The 23,780-nt window shown below is 40.4% G+C and overlaps 2 protein-coding genes across 4 annotated transcripts; one reads left to right on the plus strand and one right to left on the minus strand.

The window, feature by feature from the left end:
* The first annotated feature begins 5,731 nt into the window (after nucleotides 1-5,731).
* Nucleotides 5,732-15,547, plus strand: ccdc80 (coiled-coil domain containing 80). Its single transcript, XM_030787138.1, has 7 exons — nucleotides 5,732-7,465; nucleotides 7,610-7,766; nucleotides 10,392-10,528; nucleotides 11,621-11,772; nucleotides 12,233-12,336; nucleotides 13,996-14,079; nucleotides 15,228-15,547. The coding sequence occupies exons 1-7, from the start codon at nucleotides 5,732-5,734 to the stop codon at nucleotides 15,545-15,547; spliced, it is 2,688 nt and encodes an 895-aa protein (XP_030642998.1).
* A 1,051-nt stretch (nucleotides 15,548-16,598) lies between these two features.
* On the minus strand, nucleotides 16,599-22,915 carry slc35a5 (solute carrier family 35 member A5). Of its 3 annotated transcripts, XM_030786139.1 has the most exons (7): nucleotides 22,860-22,915; nucleotides 20,000-20,204; nucleotides 19,657-19,755; nucleotides 19,187-19,320; nucleotides 18,900-18,967; nucleotides 18,027-18,810; nucleotides 16,599-17,216 (listed from the first exon to the last, which is right to left on the minus strand). In XM_030786139.1, the coding sequence occupies exons 2-7, from the start codon at nucleotides 20,148-20,150 to the stop codon at nucleotides 17,148-17,150; spliced, it is 1,305 nt and encodes a 434-aa protein (XP_030641999.1). In that variant the 5' UTR covers nucleotides 20,151-20,204; nucleotides 22,860-22,915; the 3' UTR covers nucleotides 16,599-17,147. The 3 variants fall into 3 exon arrangements, with proteins under 3 accessions (XP_030641999.1, XP_030641998.1, XP_030641997.1); XM_030786138.1 differs by lacking the exon at nucleotides 22,860-22,915 and having other exon boundaries at nucleotides 19,660-19,755; nucleotides 20,000-20,279; XM_030786137.1 differs by lacking the exon at nucleotides 22,860-22,915 and having other exon boundaries at nucleotides 20,000-20,279.
* Nucleotides 22,916-23,780: the final 865 nt, after the last annotated feature.

Consider the following 23,780-nt stretch of genomic DNA (forward strand, 5'->3'; position numbering starts at 1 on the left):
CCCTGAATTAACCTTATGCGACAAACAGTAGATGTTGATATAATGCTCTAATTGTTAAACTGTTGTCCAGTGGAGGGAAATGGTAATCAATGGTAATCAAGATGACCCATGATAGCATTATGGCAGGTGGTAAGATTTCAACAATCAGCCCCAAAATACACCCACATCCAGGAGTTGCAGCTTTGGAAAAAAATTGAACTTTTGATCTCAGTCTGGACATTTGTTTGTGGTGGAATCGGAAATGTGAATTTGGCCATCCTGGTTAATATTTGCTTTATTAGACTGAAACCCCCTCTCTTCATTTTAATCTGCTTTGAGCAGGCGCTGTTTTTCAGACAGTCCACCAGAATGTGACCTCACATCTGGAAACAAGAGCAGCTGTGTGTCAGATTGAAAGAGTTCTGTTAATTCATGGGCATAGTTTGTGTTAGAGTAAAGCACCACGCTCTGTGAGACAAAATTTGGTCTATATTGACCACACCTAGAGTAAACACCATATCATTCCTGTATGAACAAAACTGTTTAGCTCTGCTGTGTATGTATGTGCAGTGTGTTATATTTTTCTATAGTATTGTTGTGTTTGTCTTCTTGTTTGTCAGGTCAGGTTTACTTTAATTTGCAATCGAAACAAACATTTTTTATGGGATGAGGTAATGTAAATGTGAAAATGTTTAAGACATTATGTATATTAGCCTTTTAGTGAAACTCAAGTATTTGCTTGAAATTAAGCTATTGTTTTTATAGCCTTATCTATGTAATTTTCTGTGATTTACCCATATATAAGTCAGCACTCTGTGTACCTGGCCTCGATTTTGCCCTCCCTCTACCACATGTCTAATTACAGGAGACTGTGGGCTTTGGGCACACAACACCATGACTGTGCTCTAATTATAGATAAGTAAGACTGAAAGAACATTATGAGGTATTTATGCTTCACTTTTTGCTTTTTATCTGGTCCAGAGAGGGAGAGTGTGTGCATTTGCCTGTGTATGTTTGCATGCTTGTATATTTTAACACTGCCATAGTTTTTTTTTCTCTCCCCTTTTATCCCTGTCCTCTCTGCGTCATCCGTTGTAATTTTATGTTTTTTGTTTACATAAGGAGAGCACAGAATTCAAACCCTGCAGACATTTCTACGTTTGTGCTAGGTTGTTTTATATCATTACATTAGCAATCATGTCTTGCTTTTCATAATCCAAGATCGCTAGAAGTGAAATTCACTTAGAACCCAGAGGTCAATAAGTCTCTGGATGGGCAGAGGTCAGTGGTCATACCATACATCTGTTTAAAAAAAAAAAAAAAGGTTAATAGTTACATACCCCATAACTTAGAGTAACATTACACAACAGTGAGTCAACCTTTTACTAACTGAATAATATTGTTCTGTGTAAGAGCTCGAGGCTGATCACTGAGACCACATTAATGATTTATAAAATGTCAGTGGAGGTCAAATTGTATAGTCAGTCTTTGTGTTCACATGCAAGAGATTATGAGGACTCTGCTGCCTATCTGTTGCCCTAGTCTGGCAGTAATCCATGCTACTTATGGTAACTATGATAAAATTGAGTATTGTTTTTAATCAGTTTAAACATTCAAGGTTTATGTTTTAATTATTTGGTAATCCATGTTCCATTTGAAAAGAGCATATGCTTTACTAATGATGTTTTTTTTTTTTTTTAAATCCTTTAAACTGTCCTCTGAGCACCACACCACAAGAGCATATCTCAACGAACCACAGTGAAGAATTCATCAAACACTGTGAGACGTGAAGACAGCATCAGGAGATTTGGACTCTGTGTAATTACTGTAAACCTGTAATTGTGAATCATTAAGGCTTTAAACTTACCAAAATAACGCAACGGTTAAATCATCTGTGGATTCAAATCATTGGCAGGTCTCCTGGCTAAATTATGTGGATTCTTTTGTAGTTGTTTACACAACAGGTTGTCATTACAGGCTAGCCAAATGAATAAAGAGCCACATGTAGAAGGAAGCCGCTGGATAGAGGGTTTGAGCGGAGGATTCTGGAAGAGTCCAGACGCTGAGCATATGTATCCAGCGTAGATACATCTGTACAAAAGATAGAAACCAAAACACGAGGAGATGAAGGCCAGATGAATCTGAGGCAGGTACTCTGTCATCTGGGGTGAGGGAAGCTTTGAGGTGAAATGAGAACTGCCATGATGATTCTAGCTCTGCACATTTCTTTCTCTTCTCTGACCACCCTTGGCATAAACAGTGTTAAACACAAGCGCTAAGGCAGACGTCTGAGTGGTAAAGGAAGTGCAAATGAAAAATCCTCGCTTATTTAGCTGTCTGTTGGTTTAGACAGTACCACATCTAGCAGGATCGGTCCTTTCACTCTCTTTTTTATGGGCTGCACATTTTTTCAAAGTGCAGATAAGTTCAGGTAGAAAATGCACATACATGAAAAGTCCATTCTGTGACTGGTCTACATCGAGCCCATACATAAAAACTAAAAGACTCAAAGTATGGAGTCAATCAATAAAATCTTGCAGTGATTTCATGGGTCACATAGAGGAGAGTTAGGGAGAGAGGAATTCACCTGTGGCATTTTGGAACATAACACACTAGTTCCCTGCAGATATTTTCGGTTACTGTTGCTTCTGGGCTTTTTTGTTTGTTTGTTTGTTTGTTTGTTTTTTGGATGATATTCATACATCTCTGTTTCTTCTCAGGAGGTTGATTAAAGGGAAGATCTGATACTTTTATACTGGATGTGAATTCTGAACATTTATGTTGGAGAATTTGGTTAATTTATGTTGGACTTGCCTGCCCACAGAATTTACCAGAACTGTGCTGGTCTGCTAATTTGACACAAATCCCAAAGTCATAAATCCCAAAGTCATCTGTGCCTCTCATGTCTTGCTTAGTTTATATGTTGACACATCTGGCACCCTCTTGAACTTTTGGCAAACACAGAGATGCACACTGCGGTTTTAAATATCTTCCGCGAAATACTTAAATAACAGATTCATATCTGTTATTTAAGTTCAGTGACTGGCAATTTCTCACATACTGTAAGAAATTCTGTGTACAGTATTTCATTGTTTTTTAGGCTTATAGCAAAAGTAATTGTCTTAATATGTTTTATGTCAAAGGCTTTCAGAGCAACAGTATCTTAAACTGAAAGAGGAGATATAAGTTCTCTAAATATTTGGTTCAGTTTGACCTGTTTAGCGTTTTTTGACAGACATTATCTAAGAACCACAATCACAAAGCAGCTTTAGAAAACACAGGACCCGAGATAGCACAGCATTGTGTCTAAATTTTTACTAAAGTCATGTTTCACACAGCTATCAGTAGATCAAAGTCATACTGGTATGACATATCATTTTTCATGCAAGTGGGTTCCTCCCAGTAAGAGTTATCTGCTTACGTGACACAAAATTGGATATATGGGGGCCACTTCCATTCTCAGGAACAAAGTCAAGTATTTGGTCTGAGCGTGCAGGTCAGTTTCACCCACACATGATTTTGATTATGTACTCAGCACTAACCATTGTCTCAGAGCTGAAGCCCACTTCACTGTCTTTCATTCAATGCCTTTGAGGCTTGTTTTGAAGCAATGAACATTTTCCCATTTCTCTCAGAGGCTGGAGAGAGGTATTAGATTTCCCCTATAACATTACTGTGCTTCCACGCCTATCCTGAAAAAGTCCAGCTCAATGCAGGCATGCCGGCCTAAAAACTAGAGGTTCCCTAAGGGAGTTTTAATTAGTTCAGCATCAGTGACAGGGGCTGAAAAGGAATCTTCATTATTTCCAGCTGGTTTCTTTATTGTTGCTTTGCGAGACCCCCACAAAAATTAAATAATTTATTGTCTCTTCATTGTACTAACCGGTGGGGATTAAAATTGTCTGGATTTTTAACAGCGTCAGGTGATTAAGTCCGGACACAATGACGATAAAACCATAGAATACATGTTTTATTTCCATGCTGAATTCTACATGCAGATGCTTTCTTGTTGCAAAGTTTAGTTTACTGTTGACAGGCGACAAACTTGCTGTGGAGCTTCAGCTCCCATATCACTTGAACTACTGGTGCAAGGTGAAACAGCGACAGGGTTTATGAACTTCTTCCGTTTTTATTGGTTTGTACCTCAGCATAGGTCAGAGGTAGGGATTAGAGTTGCCTCACCTTGACATTTAAAATGACAGTAAAAATCTTAAAAAGGAAATATCAAGTTACGTAAATGGTGGGCTTTAGCAAAACTCTAGTTCTTTATGTAGGCCAGCATGAAATAAAAAATCATTTTAGATCTAAATTACCAGTTGTTCTTTTCACCTGCCCGTTATTGGCTGGTCTTTTATTTTAAATTTTGATTCAATTACAGCATAATTTGGCCATGAAAAGATTTTGAATCCAGAGGTGTTGTGGCGTTTGTGAGGGTATCTGGACATGACCGTTCGTAAAACTCAAGGCCAACTTCCTTTTCAAGGTTGCCAGATGTTGTGTAACCCCCTAATTCACTTCGAGCTCTTGATTTTGGAATAATTTCCATTATCCAGAAGATTCTGTCTCTCCATCGTCAAAACATTAAACACTAGTATAAGGTTTCTGTATGCTTTTGATTCAGTTATAACAGCTCAGGCTTCCTTTTTATAGGATGGGTGAAAATAGCCTACACTTAAGCGCACTGACCATCTCTTGCTCGTGTCCAACTCATTTACCGTCCGGTTCCGTGCAAAAAAAAAAAAAAAACTGAAATTTTGGTGACTAGAGCCCACTGTAACTTCAGATAACTCCAAAAGACGAAGTATGTGGTAGTTTATTTCAATACAGAAAGAAGGGATTTGAAATTGATCCGCTGTGCAATTTAGAAAATGACAAAATCGTAATTTTACATGATCTGTTTTGTCAACTTTAATAAGATAATTACCAGTGTAGCCCAGTACAAACAGTTTAGGCAGACTTTTATTGAGAGAAAGGAGTTTAACAGGAAAGGTCTAAAGAGTGCAAATGAAGTTTGAGGAGACATGAAGCCTGGGTGGGGATCATAGCTTTACCAAACTGGCAACCAGCATTCTGTGTTGCGCTGGTTGGGGAACACGGAGAGGCTGAAGTTATTTTTGACACGACTGGGAGAGCAGCCAGTGATAAGACTACGGGCTAGGGAAGCGATTCCACACGGCCACTTTTTTCCACTTTTTCCTACATCCTACAGTTTTAGGGACAGTCTATGCAGCGACAGTCTTGACTCTCGCTCCGAACAGCGGAGAATACTGATCAAAGGGCTTTAGACTGCTCTTTCGTTCACATTAAAGACTTGAGCACCACTGAGGACTATACTGAAGATGGACTGAGGAGTTTATTTTTTCTATAGCCTGTTGCAGCTGTGATGTGAACAATCTATTTGTAAAGCAATTCTTGACGGTGAAATCCATCAGTTCGATCAATGCCACGTAAATCAGCAAGAAAAAGCACTTGATGTTGAAGAAATGTCTTCCGAATAAGGGGGTGACAGCAGGTAACCTGAGTGGAATCTCTCATTGAGTATTTTAATGGAATTAACACTCTGTTGCAAAAATTATTTGGATATGTTTTGAAACGTATATTTTAATATAACTCATCTGCGGAATATCAAACTAGTCTAAGTCGAACTAGACTATTCTTTCCCTTTAAACAAACTTTAAAGAATTTCAACTCTATGTCGCTTTTTGGCATTTTTGTTCTTGCTTTCGGAGTGTGTCTCGTTTAAGTTCCAAAGATGAGAATACACATTCTTGGTTTCGCGCTGCTCTGCTTTTTGACATGGGTAGAATGTGCTGTCGAGAGCGGTCTTGCAGACAAACAGGCAAATCTCAGACGGATGCCGTTACGACGCGCCAGACTAAACAAAGCGAGGCGGCATCCCGGCTTTCTATCTAGGGAGGGCAGTCGCATACGTACCGCTCCTCCGTTAGCAGAGATCAAAGGACGACGTGAAGACATGCAGGGAGACGAAAGTAGGACTCAGCAAGCGCGGAGGTTGCTGACACGGCGGAGACCAGTGCATGGCGGGGTCCCGATCCAGCACAGCATGGTGCAGGATGACGGGACACCTGGAGCTCGCGCAAGGGTGTCTCGCATGCCTAGTGGTGCAGGTTCCCCTAACTTACTTGCCACCTTCGCAGGGAAAAATAGATTGCTGGTCATTTCAGCCCCCCATGAGTCTGATGGTTACTACCGACTTATGATGAGTCTACTGAAGCCAGATGTTTACTGCGAACTGGCTGATCGTCATGTACATCAGATTGTTATGTTCCACCAGGAGGGGGAGCAGGGTGGGAAAGTGCGCCGCATTACCAATGAGGGCAAAGTGATGGAGGAACCCTTGGATACGGCACTCATTCCCAGGCTCATGAACTTCCTCAAGCTTGAAAAGGGTAAATTTGGGATGGTGCTCCTAAAAAAAACACTTCAAGTTGAGGAGCGTTACCCTTACCCTGTCAGACTGGAGGCAATGTATGAGGTCATTGACCAAACACCCATGCGTAAGATGGAGAAGGTTCGACAGAAGGGTTTTGTTCAGAAATGCAGAGGTGCTGGGGTGGAGGGTCAGGTGGTAGAGGGCAGCTACAACACAGAGACCCAGGTGAACCTTCCCACTGAGGGGAGGCCAGAAAGAAAGGAGGTGCGCAAGCCCATCCGCAGACCTACCCAGTCCACCACCACTCTTGCAACCACCACAACAAGGTCTACTACTACTACCACCACAACTACCACCACAACCACCAGACCTACAACTACAACCACCACTACCCGTCCCACTACGACCACAAAGCCGACCACAACTACCAGGGCAACTACAACCACCACACGTCCCACAACTATTGTCACTACTCTGAGGCCAACAAAGGCCCCAACAGCCCCACACTGGATCCCAGTGCCTAGGATCACCCCTGAGCCTCACCATTACGGCCGTCGGAACAGACAACAGGTCAGAACCACCCCCAGTCCTACCACCCCCTCAGACTATTACACCAAGGCACACAGTGGCCGATATAGAGATAATCGCACAGACAAAAAGGACTACAATCACAAGCAGGACAGTGTCCAGCCAACTCAAATAAAGCCTACCAAAGCTAAGCCACCCAAGAGGAAAAATGGTAGCAAAGTGCTGAGTAATGCCCATGAAGATAAATACGGTTTGGGTAAACCCACAGACAGTTACCCTGATGCAAAAGAAGTAGAGGTGGCAGAGGTCTTTCCCACAAAGAGAAGTAAGGGCAAACAGGACAAGTCAGAGAAAAGGAAGAAAAAGGACAAGCCAGAAAAATCAATAAAGAAAGACAAAGCAGATAGAAGGCTAAAGGAAGGGAAAGGCAATAAAAAGAATGGAAAGAAGTTCTCAAAGAACCACGAGAAAGAGGAATACCACAAACCTACAAAGAAACCAGCACCGCCCAAAGGAACTCTGGAAACTTTCTTGGACTACTTTGAGGGCAGAAGGCGGCTTATAGTAAGTACCGTTGTAATGGCTTAGGTTGTAAATTCATAAGATGTCATGATTAATTATGCATTACATCAGGATGTATTTGTATTTTCCTTTTTTTTTTTTTCAATTTTTCTAATCATTTCTGTCTCAAATTATACACAACTTTAGCTGATCACCTCTCCAACTGAGGAGAACAGCATGTATGTCCAGCAGAGAGATGAGTATCTTGAACATGTGTGTGAGATGGCTATCAGGAAAGTCTCTATAATTACCATCTTTGGCAGTTTAACAAACAGCACCATGAAAATCGACCATTACCAGCTTGGTAAGTGCAGTAAAGTTTTACAGTTTATGCATTCCATGGTTCTTTTTACACCACTTGAAATGGATTGTATCACTAAACTCCTCCTCATATGTTTCTCCTATTACCATCCCATCTGTTTTTGTTCATTTCATCTCACTCGCAATGCAAGACTGTGATGGAATCCTGTAATGTGTCAACGCTTGGACATTTTAACACATTTAATAAGAGGACCTGTCTAAGCTATTCATACTGTCCATAGTAAACCCTGGCCACTATTGAAGGACCTTTGCCATCAGTAACATTCACTAAATAGAAAAGACATTTACAAAATACAAAAACATCCTATTCTCCAGGAGCTTTTCAAGACTAATGCTCTTGATAATATATAACTGGGCTTAAGAAATACATTTTTAGTGCTTTCTCCTCTGTACTGTGTCACAGCTTAAGAGATTTATCATGATACCCTAAGCAGAAAGCCCCTTTTATCTGACAACTGGCAAGGGAAGACAGCAGTACTTTTCCAGACAATGACCTCACATGACATGGGACGTTGAAGCTTGGTTTGAGAATGGAATGACTGAAACGTTTTAGAGTCAGGGAATACTGCTTTGTCAGTGGAGGGGAGGTAGGGGAAAACAATGAGTGATGAGATGGATTGTTGAGTTTACCTTGGCATTTACATTGCTGAAGTTAATTTTTTGAGACATGGTGAAGAATCTGCTTCCTCTCTTGGCTGATAGCCTGGCTCTCAAGAGGACTAGAGCACCAAAACAACACTCAGCTCTTTGCATGCTGTGGTTTTTGGGGCGTGTATGTACCAATGTGTAGGATGTGCTTTTATGAGGGGATGTCCACGTGAAACTTTTTCCATAGCTGTCACTGTGACAGGGGATAGGAGGAAACAGATTTTTGGAGGGCGGTCAGTAGTTTGTATGAGTGAGAGCTTTTCAAATGTATTTTAGACATAGATGTTATCATGATACATATATGAAAAGAATAGAAATGCAACAATGTTCCAGTAATTTACTGATAAAATCCCTGACTGGTGAGACGCTGTTGAACAGTATGAATTGCATGTTGAAATTACATGCATAATTTAGTACCAGGTTAGAAACATCAATACATTTGAGACCTCAAGCAGTAATACAGTGCTCAGCAAAGTGCGATGAGGATGTACTTGAATATTCTAAGATGATGTCACCCTTCCCAAGCCTGCATCTGAACGAGACTGCAGTTACTGTTTTTTTCCACACACTCACGGGGCCCAGTGCGAGTCACATTTTGGTGTGTGAGAGATGGTTTCATTGCACAAGATGGAAAGAGGGGGTCATGGTCCAGGCATATGGATGACCTCACCCGCCACACACAAACCAGCCCTCATGGGGAACAGTGTGGTGTCTCTGGTCTTGCTGGGGGAGGCCTTTCCAGTGTTCTCTCTGGCACGTGCTGGACCTTCCCAGGCTTCCATTCGAGAGCAATTTGCCACAGACAGTCAGGGGCATCAGAGAAATTGGAAAAGGATATGTCTGGCTGACTGAACCCTGGATCTGTAACCACAATTAAAGGCTTCAGTCTTTGGCTATGTGCACTGCTACATCAGGACAGTAGCTTTTATAATGGGGGCCTCAGCAGTGTAAAGCACACTCTTTCATTTTTTGTATTCTATAAGTGCTATGATGTCACCAGACTGGAACAGAATGAACATCATTTCTGTTGTGCTTTATAGTTCTTGAGATGTAATTTTGAAGCAACTGTTTTAAATTGATACAGTCTGGCAGTACTTAGATTTGTTCAAAGGAAACTTTGTTCAAAGGAAAAACAGAGCCTCTCCCAGCAACCAGCGAAGGAAAAAAAAAACATTGCAGTAAAGGAAAAAACATTTAGGGCATGTAGAACACAAATTAAAGAAGATCAAGAAGTTGATTTAAAATTTGGTAAAACTTATATTTTTGATGCTGGCTTTTGTAATCACAAAGCATCAGTATAAATGGACAACATTAGTACTGTCACCTAATTGTGGTTTCACTTTATTTCTGGCCCTTGTTCTGAACTTTGTATTTATAGGTATTATTATTAGCATTTAACTAAGAGCGACATCAGGTTAAAAGTAAGACAACAGAAATGATACTGAGATGGTATATTTTAATGGCCGCTGGAAATTGGAGTGAGAAATTCTTTGAATTTTGTGGAGGGAAAGACAAACACTTTGGTTTGGCTGCGTCTTCTGCTCCTGTCTTGCACACTCATCTTGTCTCAAGTGAGATGAGAGGGTCTTTCACATGAGTGGTTGCATTTTTATCTGTCTTTAGAGGAGAGGAAGCCAGGCAAGTAGAATAAACAGACAGAGCAGCCATCCCAATGGGGCCAGGACATCAGTCTCAAACACAGCGTATCTGGTGAATTTCCATGAGCCAGACCAGGAAAGGGGTGGCCAGATAACACGGCTCCCCAGGGCCTTTAGAAACACACCCGGGAGCAGACAGATGAGACAAATATCCAGGTCAAAAATGAACTCAGGAAACCAAAAACAACAAGCAAGCAAACAAAACCAAGTGGTTAGAGCATGGTCTCATTGTAAGCTAGTGTTTATTATCTCTTTGCCTAGCTCTGTTGGCTTTGAGGACTCAGATGTGTCTCTGTTTGCAGAGAACGACAGGCCAATGAAAGGCTTGAGGCAGGAAGACCTGGTGAATCAGGACCTCATTACTGAACTAAGGAAGGAGTTTGGAATGACCTACAATGATTTCTTCATGGTGTTGACTGACTTTGACATGAAAGTGAAGGTGAGAGGTAATTTAACATAATCTGAATGACATGTTAATGACAGCACCATTAACCTTGTCAAATACCTTTTATAATAAACACTATTGTGTCTCTTCAAAACCACTAATGTCAAGCAGCAGGCCTAGTCATGACACATGCCATTGTTTGAGTTATGATACAAATGACATGGTAGTGTGGCTATTGAGAGTGGTCTGTCATTTTTATAATAATGAGTTTTGTCAAAACCAGTTTAAACACGAAATGTAGTAACATACATGATATAGTGTCCTTTTGACACTGTCGCAAGTATGTCAAGTTATATATGAGGGAAAAATTCACATACTCAATATCCACACAGTTTTTTGACCAAAAAGAAGTGGACATTCACAGAGTTTTGGGATCCTAGATTTAAATGAAAAGGAATATTATTCTGTAGCTCCAACTGGATGCCTGTGACCTTAACAGTGTGGAGTGAGTCACTTCATTTTCCAGTGTGTTACACTTGGTTTTCACAGTGGCTGGGCTTTCTCTTCAGCCATGCTCCGTAAAAACGTTATGTGTTCAAGGGTAGAGCAAGAGACTGTTTGCAGACAGCTGATGTAAACAAAGAGGCCACTGTGCACGCTGGGCCTGGCCAGGGATAGGATGTAAAGTCTATTAAAAATCCACAGGAACAAGCAAGCAGTCAGACAGTCTCAGCTAATCCAACCAACACGCCCATCACAATATCAGAGAAAGGTTATTCTCAGAGCTGGTCTCTGGGCAGTTTGGTATTTGGTTGAAAGTATACAGAAGAGGATTAGGAGTGCCTGAACCGACATTAGTTCTGAATCAGTAGAACACCAACACTGTTTGTTGTTTTGAATTTGATTTGTATTTGAACACCATGTTTCTTGTGGTCTGCGGGAAAAAATTCGGAGAATTCTCATGAGTGTTGTCAGCATATCGTTTGCCAAGTTACATAATGTAAGATTTGGCTTCGTTTTTTTAAAATCACCAAAACGCAATGTGGGAATTAGCTCTGAGTAAAAAAAACAAAAAAACAAAACAAAACAAGTGAATACATTCAGCATAGCTGATATTTACTCTTTGTGTGTCGTGTCTGTGTGCAGCAATACTATGAAGTGCCCATTGCTATGAAAGCCGTGTTTGACTTCCTCGACACATTTGCCTCTCGCATCAGAGAGATGGAGCAGCAGAAACGAGATGGAGTAGTGTGTAGGAAAGAAGACAAGCCAAGATCTTTGGAGAACTTCCTGTCCAGGTAACTGTAAAGAAAAATATCTTTTGGAAATATTTATCGCAGAATGTACAAAGACATGCCCAGTAGAGTTTTTTTTATTTTTATTATTATTATTATTGTTGTTGTTGTTGTTATTATCATCATTATTTATACATTTCTAATTCCTGCAAATTATTTGGATGTGATTAAAATGCTTTTTAAAACTCATACACAGCTCCTCCTTTGATTTTACCATGAAACACCTTCCAAGGAAAACGCCCATCTGTAACTGCACTGAAATCAATAATATACATCATTCTCGTAAATTTCAAAAACGTCGCTGATACCATTGAACTGCAGAGTTGTTTTGATGTCTTGGAAGTTTAGCTGAGTATTAGTTTTTATTGTTTAATAAGCGTTACAGAGCAGGCGAGGACACTTTAGGTATATTTATAGCCTAGGAGTAATTATCTGTGAGTTCTTTTTGTTCCTCTAATTCTAGGTTTCGCTGGAGGCGCAGGTTGTTTGTCATATCTGCCCCAAATGATGAAGAGTGGGCCTATCAGCAGCAGCTCTATGCCCTCAGCAGTCAGGCATGTAACCTGGGTGAGTGTACTCCACAAATAAGACCTATCAATTACCGACCCAAAGACCAGCAAAGGCAACATGTCTACCCTGAATACTGCATATGCAGCATATAAACAGGTGTGTCAAATCCTGAGAAATGCACATTTACCAGCCTAAATATTTTGCTTTATCTAGATGATAAACTCAAATAATTCATTTTACAAAGCTAACAAATTTATTTTGATGTTAAATCCTTAAACAATATTGTTTGTTTTATTATAAAACCCATAAAGAGACATGTTTTAAAGGCATGAGAGTAGACTCACAAAATGTGAAAAGTTCTTTCTAAAATCCTTTCCGCATCCATAAATTCTGCTGCTCTTCAGCTGCAGGTCTTTGAACTGCATTGGACTAAGAGGAGGGCTTGACCTTAACTTTGCTCTGGGCTTGTACATATGGTATTTTTGTTATAATAAAGTCTGCCAAGCTCGTAAACCTGGAATGCGATGAAAAAAAAAAGCTAACACTGATATTCACTTGTCAGTCATGGATGATTGAAACCAGACCATTGTTACAGTAATTCAGTTGTATCCAGTGCTTGTACATTACACTGTGTGACAACTTGAATTCTGCTTTTGTTATTTCTAAAGTTTTTTGGACTTATCAAAATTAATTCTAACGTATTTCTTAATTACATACACTACACACATCCCAGATGACAGTGCTGCTAAGGATCTCGACCTGAGCAGAGTCCCAGACCACGTACAGAGAACAGCGGTGTCAGTGGGCCAATTTGCCTCATGTTCCAGTAATCCTCACAATCCATAACTCAAGCATTATTATCAATCAGTCCAAAACGCATAAATGAAATGTGGCTCTGTAATTATGACTGATATACAGTGCACATCTGCTGAAGTTGGATGATGTGTTGGGCCTTTCAGCATTTTTTATGGGAGTGCTTGGATCCTGTTTTTGCTTGCAAATTCCACACCCTTTCAGATGAGTGCTACCCTAGCTTGTGTGGTCGTCCTTGGTGCTGCCAATGCTCAGGCTCCGCTGTTCTTGGTCAAGGGGCCTGGTTCCAAAAGAATGCACACACACACGCAAACGGGATGTTCCCGTTTAAACTTCGGCGCAGGTTTCCGCGAGTTTGGATTTATCAGTGAGAGCACAGTGAATCTGAGAATAGAGTCACGATGGAGTGTGTCCAAAGAAAAAGATCGACAAACAGATAAAGTTACATTTCTGGAAATTTCGTTTTTATTTTATTTCATGCACCAAAACCACTACTGTGGTCAAATACCGATGAGTGCGGTTTCATGAGTGGTTTCAACATCCAAATCAGTACCAAGTTTTGAATGGTTTCTAGAAACTACAATGCATCACAAATGCTTACTTTCCTCTTCGTTGGGATTGCTTTGATTATTCAAAGCAAGAACTTGGTATTTGGCACTGACTTAAAACTAAAATGTCTTCATCAAGTCCTGCTGTGTGTTTTGATGAGAAGCAGTTCTCTCCTTTAGGGTAACATGCAGTCCACATTCCCTATGCATTACAGTCACCCAAACACAAGAGGTCTTCTAATAAGAAACAGCACGCATGGTAATAGGGATGTTATTGAAAAGCAGTGTTGTTTTTTTTCCTGTCTCTGATGCACTGAGTTTCTTGTTTTGTAAAATGAACTGTTTCTGTTTCAAGGCCTTCGGCACATCTCCGTGTTGAAGCTGGTGGGGACGGAGCCAGTGGACATGGGTGGAGTACTGGAGCTTTATCCCATTAATGGTAAGACTTGTGTTGTTTAGATGCTCATAGTAAACACCTGCCTGGTCAGAGAAACATGCTTGAATGTGGTTGAAGTGGTAGTTCTGGAGGTTTCTAGGCATCCACGTGATTAGGATTTATATGATTCGGTCTAAGACTGCAGTCTAAGTGTGAGGGTTATTGAAGGTGGGCTCATGAGCTCTTCATAGATTATTTTTTTCAATATCTTTTAGTCAACTGTCAACTGACCTTTCTTAAGCTTCTATGTGTTATTTAAATAATAATGGAACAAGACTTGACATGGATAAACCTCCAACCAGTATGTGGTTTATTAAGAGATCAAAACCGTATTTGCTGTTTTACAATAAAAACGAATATATATTATGAATGTTGTATACTTTTATGAAAAATGAGGCAGGCAGGCAGGGAACACACCTGCATGCCACGGTGCTGATGGTCAGCACTGTAGATGATGAACGGTGTGGCACAGCTGTTACTCACAGCCACATCAGGTAGACTGGCACTCACAACACAGTCTCACCCCTCCCCATCAGGTAGACTGGCACTCACAACACAGTCTCACCCCTCCCCAACCCCTTCTCTGGAAACACTGGCTCAGAGGTGGGGGAGGGGGAGGGGGGTAGAAGGGGTGGATCACACAGGAATAATATTTTGATGGACAGAAATGAAAAGAGAAAAAGTTTACATTTTGCGGCGTTGTATAAACGGCGGATGTTCCTTGTGTGCTTGTGCAGCTGTCAGTGCGTGAGAAGTGAGGCTCTCATCTGTTTTCAGAAGCTGCATCAGCAAGTCTGAGGCCTGGCCCTTCCCATACATTCACACTGAAACAAGTGATTCATTTCTTTAGAAGTGGTACCGAGAATGCTGACAGGCATCCCTCTGAACCAGTGACAGAATTTGCTTCATATGAAATCTGGACAAACCTTTCATTAATAAAAAAAAAAAGAACATTTTGAACATACTGTATGTACTTACTGAAGTGCATGCCAACCATCAAATAAATCTCCTTCAAGGCACGGCCAGCTGTCAGAGAACATATTCCTCCTTGCCTGGTTTGAACCTGTCTAAGTGTTAGAGATGACAGACTTAAAGCTCTTTTGTCTCATTCATTTCCTCACTGACTTACCTCACCTTTACCTCCACTGTAGGCAGTGCCACGGTGGAACGGGAGGGTCTGTCTGCCACTCTCGTGAAGGACATCAGGAACTACTTCCAGATCAGTCCAGAGTATTTCTCCATGTTGCTGGTGGGAAAAGATGGTAACGTGAAATCCTGGTACCCCTCTCCCATGTGGTCTATGGCCATCATCTATGACCTGATTGACTCAATGCAGCTGCGCCGGCAGGAGATGGCCATCCAGCAGTCTCTCGGTATGCGATGCCCTGAGGACGAATATGGTGGCTATGGTTACCACCATGGCTACCATGACGGTTATCAGGAAGGCTATCACCAAGGATATGGTTATTAAAGCGTGTGGGGGTAACTTATGATGGTTTTAAAGAGTGGTATTTTTTTTTTTTTTTTTAATTGATTTGGTCAGGGCTTTGGTGCGACAGGCTCAGTACCGTCTTTCTTTTCATTTCGACCGTTTTCACATTAACCATTTAAAAGTCTAAACAAGCTCACTTTTCCTATAGGCTTGTGTGCTGTTCCTTTCTTAGGACGTATATTGTTGTATTTGTATGGATGTGTCTTTTGTAGATAAGTCTTGAAAAGAAAGCTCTGTATTTATTGGGTGTTTGTTTTACTTGATCATTTTTGTGGATCACTGCCAGCTTTCTCTTGGTGGGACTATTTTTTTATTATAACTCTATTGTAAAGAGCTCTGTTTCAACATATAACTTTATATATGATATATAAATAGCGATGTTAAAACACCAATAAAAATTTGGAGTTATTACTAATTGTTTCTGACTTGCAAAAGAGGGTTAAAAAAATTTAGAAGCCCTAGATGTCTTTTCATATTCAGTTAGCTTTAAACTGTATAGAATTATGTTCCCTGTCACAAGGAACTGGAAATCTTACATTCATTCAGCTATATATTGTTTTACTTTCCCTGGTTCTATACTGATTGCTGTACAGAAATCATGTGTTAAAATACTCTGTCCAGTATTTTTCATTGTAAATAGTAGTAAGCAGGTGGCAAAGCCAAAAGACTGACATTATTTAAAAATTCTTTACTACTACTTGTGAGATCTCTTATATCGAGACCCCTGTGTTACAGTAGTACAGTGAATGCTTACTTAGCATTTCAAGTAATGTTTTCTTTGTTCTATCTCCTCCCACTGGTGAGTCTGAGTTTTGCAAGGGCTACTGAACCATCACACAAACTTCGATTTTCCAGACTAAAGACTAACCGCATAAGAAAGGGGCCAACCACCCAATACTTCTAGCAGTATAATGCCAACATCGAAAACTAGAATGCACTGTCAATAATCCGTGTTGACAGATATTTCAAAAAGAGTAAACTGACACTCACTAATTTATTAGCTTAGTGGAGATGTTTTAATTTGACGCAATGAGAGACATATAACAATACCACAAAAGTGAATTTGACTCATAACATCAAAGAACCATGGCACTTTATATATTAGACTTATGTAACAGGATTATGTAAACCACAGTACTCAATGGAGGCAACTGGATCCCATGGCAAAAAGGTAATGTTCGATATGTAATAAAACTCTTTCTTTGAGCTGCTTACCTGGTCAATACACGTATCCCTTATCAGGTAAACCAAACATATTGTGAAGAACTTAATCATCAATCCATTTTCTCTAACTTGATCCCCTCAACCCATACAAGAAATTAAACTATGATATTTTCTTACTTAGGCCTCACTTCTTTGGAGAAGAGAACGGCATGTCTTCAAAACCAAACAACTCAGCGCTCGCACTCTCACCTATCTTGAAAACCACATGATAGTAGTGCTCAAACCGTATCATTAAGATTCTTTACAGCATAGTATATACAGGCACATTCAGCATGATGCACATGATAGCTGCACTCAGCTGGACAGCAGTTACAGACAATTAGAATGAAAGAAGTTCATGATGCTGTAATGACAGCTAAAGAGACTCCTCTTCTGTGTCACTCTCTGTGGTAGCCTTAGTTAGCCTTTCCAGCTCCTCTCCGTCCTAAAACAGAAAAAAAAAAAAAATCCCAAAGAGGTCAACAGTTACCTATATTTTATACGTACGGTAAAAGAATACTATGAGATACAAGAAGCAAACATTCTGTTCGTCCACTGTAATTCTAATATGAAGGTTTTCTGTTTCACGTAGACAAGTGCGCATCAAAGGACATCTGCATATCTCTGGTGTAGGTGATACAAACAAACATCTATTTAGTACGATACAATAATTAAGCGTCCTGGACTGACCGTCTTTCAGTAGGTGAAAAACGCACCATTTGCTTAAATGAAAAAAAAGAAACACTGCTCCCCTTCAATTTTTAGCATTTCACAACCACCTGGAGGAAGTGTTGAAAACTCTTCCTCATGTGTGACAGCACAAAGCCCTCACTGAAAAGTTGTGCCAAATTGCTAACTGACTTTCTCCTATATTACATTTCATCTAAATAACATGATTATCCATGGTAGGATCTGAATGGTGTTTTCATTAGAAGAAATAAGGTTTCTCTCTAACCTTTTAAAATCTGATTATGGTTTGCCAAGAAACAAGAACCATATCTGTTCTTTGGCTCTGTGTGTGTGTGTGTGTGTGTGTGTGTGTGTGAGTACACAAGTCTGTATCTGCAAACTTCAAAAATTAAGCTGAAAATGAATGATGTAAACACTGTACATTTAAGAAATGTTTCACTGAAATTCATCACACTGAACAATTTGGACATTCTGAAGTCATAATTATCGTTTTAGCAGAAGCTCTCCCAGGCAGCTAACAGCTATCAGTAGTTGTTTCTCTCTGCTATGTGAGAGTGCTCCTTACCCCTCTTGACCGCTCAAACACCTCCCCATTGATGACCCTCAGTCGCTCCTGCTGCAGGGCATATTCAGGGTCCTTCAGACGGCTGCTGTGATAGATAAAGATGGAAAGCAAGACCACAGGAGCCTGCAGAAAGAAGTCCAGTGATGGACGGAAGTCAAACAGGAAAAGCGAAATCGTAGTCACGATGACTGTCGTGATCTGGCCGGTCAGCACGTGAAACATGTTGTCGCGAAATTTGAGGATGAATGCTACCGAGAGACCGAGGGCAGCGGTGATGAAGACGAGGATGATGGAGAAGATGTTGTGACCATACAGCAGGCCGCAGTGCAGCGTGAGCGCACGGTAATCCTCGTGCAGGAGCAGCGTGAGGCCGTTGAAGATCAAGCCAAAAACGTAAAGCTTGCTGTTCTGGACGAAGATGCTCTCCGTCAGCTGTTCGCCTTCTTTGAGGATCTTCTCATTGTAGATGTTAGCTAGAGCGGAGGTAAAACACTGAAGCAGCAGCAGCACATAGCCCAGCCCAAAGCTGTTGAGCTTGCGAATGAGCTGGCTGTTTAACAGCTCATTCTGCAGTCCCTCTGTCCAGCTAGAGCCGGTATGGTTACGGTGCTCCGCCTCCAGACGATTATAGGAAAGGCAGCCATTGGAGGGAGTGGAAAGGTGGGTGGGGTGAAGGCCATGCACAGCTATGGCATGCTGGTTGCCTCCAGTGCCATGGGTCAGAGCCACGATGGCTAAAAACAGAATCACCAGGGAAGCCCATTGCACCCAGGACAAACGTCTCCTGCAGAGTATGGCACATTGAAATTAGAACACATCGGTGTATGTCGACTTATTCCCCCTCAAGTTCCCGAATGTGATTTGACCACTTACTTCAGTACGACTCTGAAGAGAATGGCTGTGGTGAGAATGACGACATTAGAGAACAGCACTGCCATGGCCTGTGAGAGATGTCAGACATGTAATCAACAAGTGGAAAAATATGATTCATCTGGCACTTTCAGCTGTCACAATATTTCTCTACTTTGATTATGGATTCAGTGGCAAAGGGTTTAAATGGTGTTTGTGCATGTGATTAATTTAGTTTTTTTGTGCATTTTGACAGCAGCAGAGGACTGCAGCACTGATCAACACTAAAAACTCTTTTGGATCGTGCTTACTGGTTGTAGGTAGGCCATCACATAGAAAATGATGAGGTTGTCAAGGAAATAAAGGAATGCTGGAACAGACCACTTCATGTAGGCGAAGAATGAAGCCCTGGAAGAGCATCCTAACTCTTTGCATGATCGACCCTCTGGAAGAAAAATTGTGTAGAAAAAAAAATTATTTATGTTTCAGAGCACACAGTAGCTACGCTGTTTTCATTACAGATTTCACAGAACAGAAAGAAACAGGACGTGAAGTTTTGTAATGTTTGAACATGGCACAGTGAGGTCACTGTGAGATAACAGGCATCAAAGATCACCTCTGAGCTGTTTAAAAAGGTTCACACAAAGATTAATGAATAAAAAGTTGATTTTAGACCATGGCAAGTATTTTAAGACTAATTATCACAAAGGGAATAAACCGTGGTGGACACTGTTTAAACAAATGTAGAAGGGAAGTTTCAAAAGTGCGACAGACTGCTTACCACGAATGATGACTCGTACTGCCATCACCAAACAAAAGACCAGTTTGATGGCCTCTGCCATTAAGTTTACAGAGGCTGGGAGAAAGTCATATTTGTTTTCTGAAAGGGGCAATCAAATAAGACATCAGTATACACGTCATCTTTCAGAATCATAATCCTTTGTATACTGCCTTACGGCGGCTATGTCTATTGCTTGGTATAACTAACTGAGTGCCATTAGCCTTTGGAATGATCTAAAACATACACGCGTTAATGTCTAGCGTATATTTTATCCGTTTCGATCCACTATGATTCAACATATGACAGTAATGTAAGATTTTACAAGGCAGAGAAACACTGGCACCTTCATTGGCTGAAAACTTGAGCAGAAGGATGCGGCTAGTCCCCAGGGAGACGAAGCCCAGGCCGAGAACCAGAGTGTAGGCTGAGGACCTGGAGCAGCGCCAAGCACGTGGGCAGCAGCAGAAGCAGGAGGAGAGGGAGGACGGAGCCATGGTGGAGAAGAAGTGGGGCTGCTTCTGGAAGCCAAGGGAGGACAGGCAGGCCCACTGAGGAGACATAAATCAAAGATTACATGAATTACATAACACTGATGAGTCACCGTCGTTGAAGGAACAAAGCGGACCTGTGATTTTGTCCTGAGTAATAGTGAAACTTTTTAAAACAAATATTTGGGCAGATTCATTTTTTCAGCAACATCAAAGTAAATCAGACGGCCAAAAGCGCAGTGAATTTTTCCTGTCTAGCCTCGTTCCCTCGCGGTCATTACCAGGGCTGGGGAGTCGGTCCACAAAACTTTCGACTCTGACTCCACCTCTGCAATTTATGGTACCACCGACACTGACTCCGACTCCTCTATTTGTAATTAGACTAATTATATCTCCTATATTGACTCAAAGTACACAAAACACAAGGCATTTAATCACTGCCATCAGGCTACTTTTTAGCACCCTAACCTGTTAAAGTTTGGGTTGAAAGGCTATAGCTATGACGTTGTGGCTTTTTTATACTATTTAATAGAGAAGTTACAAACGTTGAGCAATATTAAACATAAAACTTATAAAATTTAAAAAAGAGGCTATATTTTTATCAAAAGGTTATAAGGTAAAAGGATATTAAAGAAATAAACTAAAAAAAAATGCTAAAGAAAATCAGGAACATCTTTCTTTACCAGTTCAGAAATCTGAAGTAGATCCTACTACAAGGATTTCAAAGTTAAAGCTAAAAAAAAATTGAACACTTAAAGATTGAACTCAGTTATGCACATGACCCTTCCTTTTCCAGATTAAAGCACTGTTTGAATATAAAATTTAAGTGAATGGAACATGAAAGATTACATTAAATGAAATTAAAATTACATTGTAAAATATTGAAAATTTTATCCTTACAAAATGTTTAAAGAAACAGAAGTCCAAATCCAGAATTTACAAACAACATTTACAATTTTATATGAAACGGGATTACTTGTTGACTTCTGCTGCCTAACCTAGGTCCAAATCATGAGCGTAGGCCTACGAGTCCACAGGCCTAGCCTAGGCCCAAAGGCTGAATATTATTTTGGGGAATCGGCAAATATAGGCATAAACCTATATTAGACCTCTAATTTTTGGGGGTCGATCTATACGCCAGATCGATTTATACACCAGCATATACAGTACATTTAGTCGGAGTCGGTACATTTTGACCGACTCTTGACTCCAGTAACCCAATAATCCGACTCAACGACCACGACCACGACTCTGACTCTGGTCATTACCTGAGCTCTGGATCAGCATACCACTCTAACTCCTTCTTCTCATTCAAAAGATCTCTCTCATTAAGAGTCTTGGTATGCCTGTCTGAGGCTATTTAAGGACTCTTGGTTTCTGGTCAAATAAGAAACACGTGTCTCAAGCAGAAAGTGCAGACAAGACAGACCAAAGACCTCTTCTCTTAACAAACTGAATTAGCTATAATTATGGCTGGTAGGAAATGTTTACCAAATAAACAAAAGGTTCAGATAAGAGTCAACAAGCACAGACATTTTACCTAAATCTTACAAAGTTTCTCTTTAATCAAACGTAAACTAAAAATGTGAATGAACAAAGCACACTTAAGGATGTAACCTGATTAAAAGCAGTTAAGAACAGTAGTGCATACATTCAGGCTTCGAACAATGTTATGGTAACAATGAAACAACTGGGGGCTATTCCAGAAAGAGGGTTTAGTGAAAACTCTGAGTTAGTCAACTCAGAGGGAGTAATAAACCTCCTAATAGAGCAGTCCTACGGCTTCATTCTCCTAGCAAAACAAAGCCATGAGGCTCTTCCATTAGGAGGTTTACTACTTGTTCTGAGTTAACTAACTCAGTTTTTCACTAAACCTGCTTTCTGGAATACCTCCCTGGAGTTTTTTGTTTGTTTTGTTTTGTTTTTTAATTGTTTGTTTGTTTTTCATCTTAACAGTCATTCTAAATTAAAAAGAATTCCAACATCTTCCTTCCACTTAATTACCTACTGCTTGGTAACAGAAAGCAAAGTTGACCTTGTGTGATCTTTTGTTAGGAGAGCTCTAGGGGAAATCTTGCGGTTAATAGGATTGTTCAAACCATAGTTCGCAAAGTTCGGGACACTGATAGCGTACGTGAAGTTTTTGACTTCCCGGACAGCTGTCCAAAAAGTGGACTTTGATTGGCCTGTTCATGGAGTCTGCTGAGCCTAGGACATAGTCTCACGGTCAGGCAGTAACAAGTAACAAACAAAATTAGCGAATTCATTCTCGGCTTTTACAGCTGTGACTTTGTCAGCTGTCTGTTATGCACCCAGGTACACATATTTGCGGGACTGAACAGTTGCATTGTTTAGTTAACTTATTAAGTTGGTCACCCTTAAGCAGTAGACATACCACGTACTTTTTCTACTATAACAAAACCAGTAGCCCTTATATAAAATACAATTAATCGCTGGCTAGATCAGAGGGAACAGTCAAGAAAAATGCAAGCACCAAAGACTTCTTGAGAGAGAAAATGATTAACACTGCACTGACAATAGCAGACTGCATCGACAACAATGCAGCGTCACATTGGGTAAATGCTGTATAGATTACACAGTTTCGACCATCGATAAAAGGCAGAGATCGAGGTTTACATCAGAACACTGCGTACAGCTGGTATCGGTAAGCGTTACTGTGATTTTGTCAAAAACTACACTGAAAGTGCAATTTACCTGTATCTACTCAGTCATTTGACACGGTACCAACCTGCCCCTGGCTTCCTGCTGCTGATGTTACGCATGCGCACACCGAAGAAGCTAAATGCTAACGTCACTATTGCGGGAGATGTGTTCGAAAGTACTGAAGTTGATGATCTACGCAATTTCGCGCAACTTTACTATAAACATCGATTTGTGGATCAAATCGTTGGTAGTCCTGCGACAAGTTAATGTAATTCATTTGAGTCATCAAACCGTAAACATTATCTTTTGTCCTAAAATGGCAACATTATAATATTTATCTGTTAGGAGTGCTTTAGACTCCTGTTTACAATTTCTTTTACACAGATAGAGATACATACATCTAAGTGACTGACAACAAATAGTATAGCTATATCCCTGGTAAGTTCTTGTTTTCATCATCAGATTGTGATGAGCTGATATCCCAGTCCTGTAACACTTCGTGTAAATATAAGACAAGTATCAGAGTATGAGTTTGGTTGTAATGTGCGGTCATTCCGTAAACACTTGTATCATTGAAATCAGGGTAATGTCATTGTCAGACAGAAACCTACAGAAAGTGAAGCAAAAATAAAGCCTGTGCAGCCCTTTTTTTTTTTTAATATGCAATTGAAAAGTATCATTTCCCATACTGTGACTGCAGGCTTTGGAATGTGGTTTCAGGTCACACACAATCTGATCATGTGTGCAAATTGTCATGGGGACCGAATGAATAACATGACATTATTGTGAGTGGGGAAATTCCTGCTCACGGTGATGGTGAAATAAGATAAACAAAACAAAAACAAAAAAAAGGTGCAATTTTATTGTTTTAAATATTATTTCTATTGTATATATATTTGTGAACACTTGATATATGAACATTTAGATTGTTGTAAGAACCCAGGTCCTAAAGTTCAGAAAGAGCCTCAAATG

The sequence above is a fragment of the Chanos chanos genome, chromosome 10 (assembly GCF_902362185.1).
Source record: "Chanos chanos chromosome 10, fChaCha1.1, whole genome shotgun sequence".
Lineage (NCBI taxonomy): Eukaryota > Metazoa > Chordata > Actinopteri > Gonorynchiformes > Chanidae > Chanos > Chanos chanos.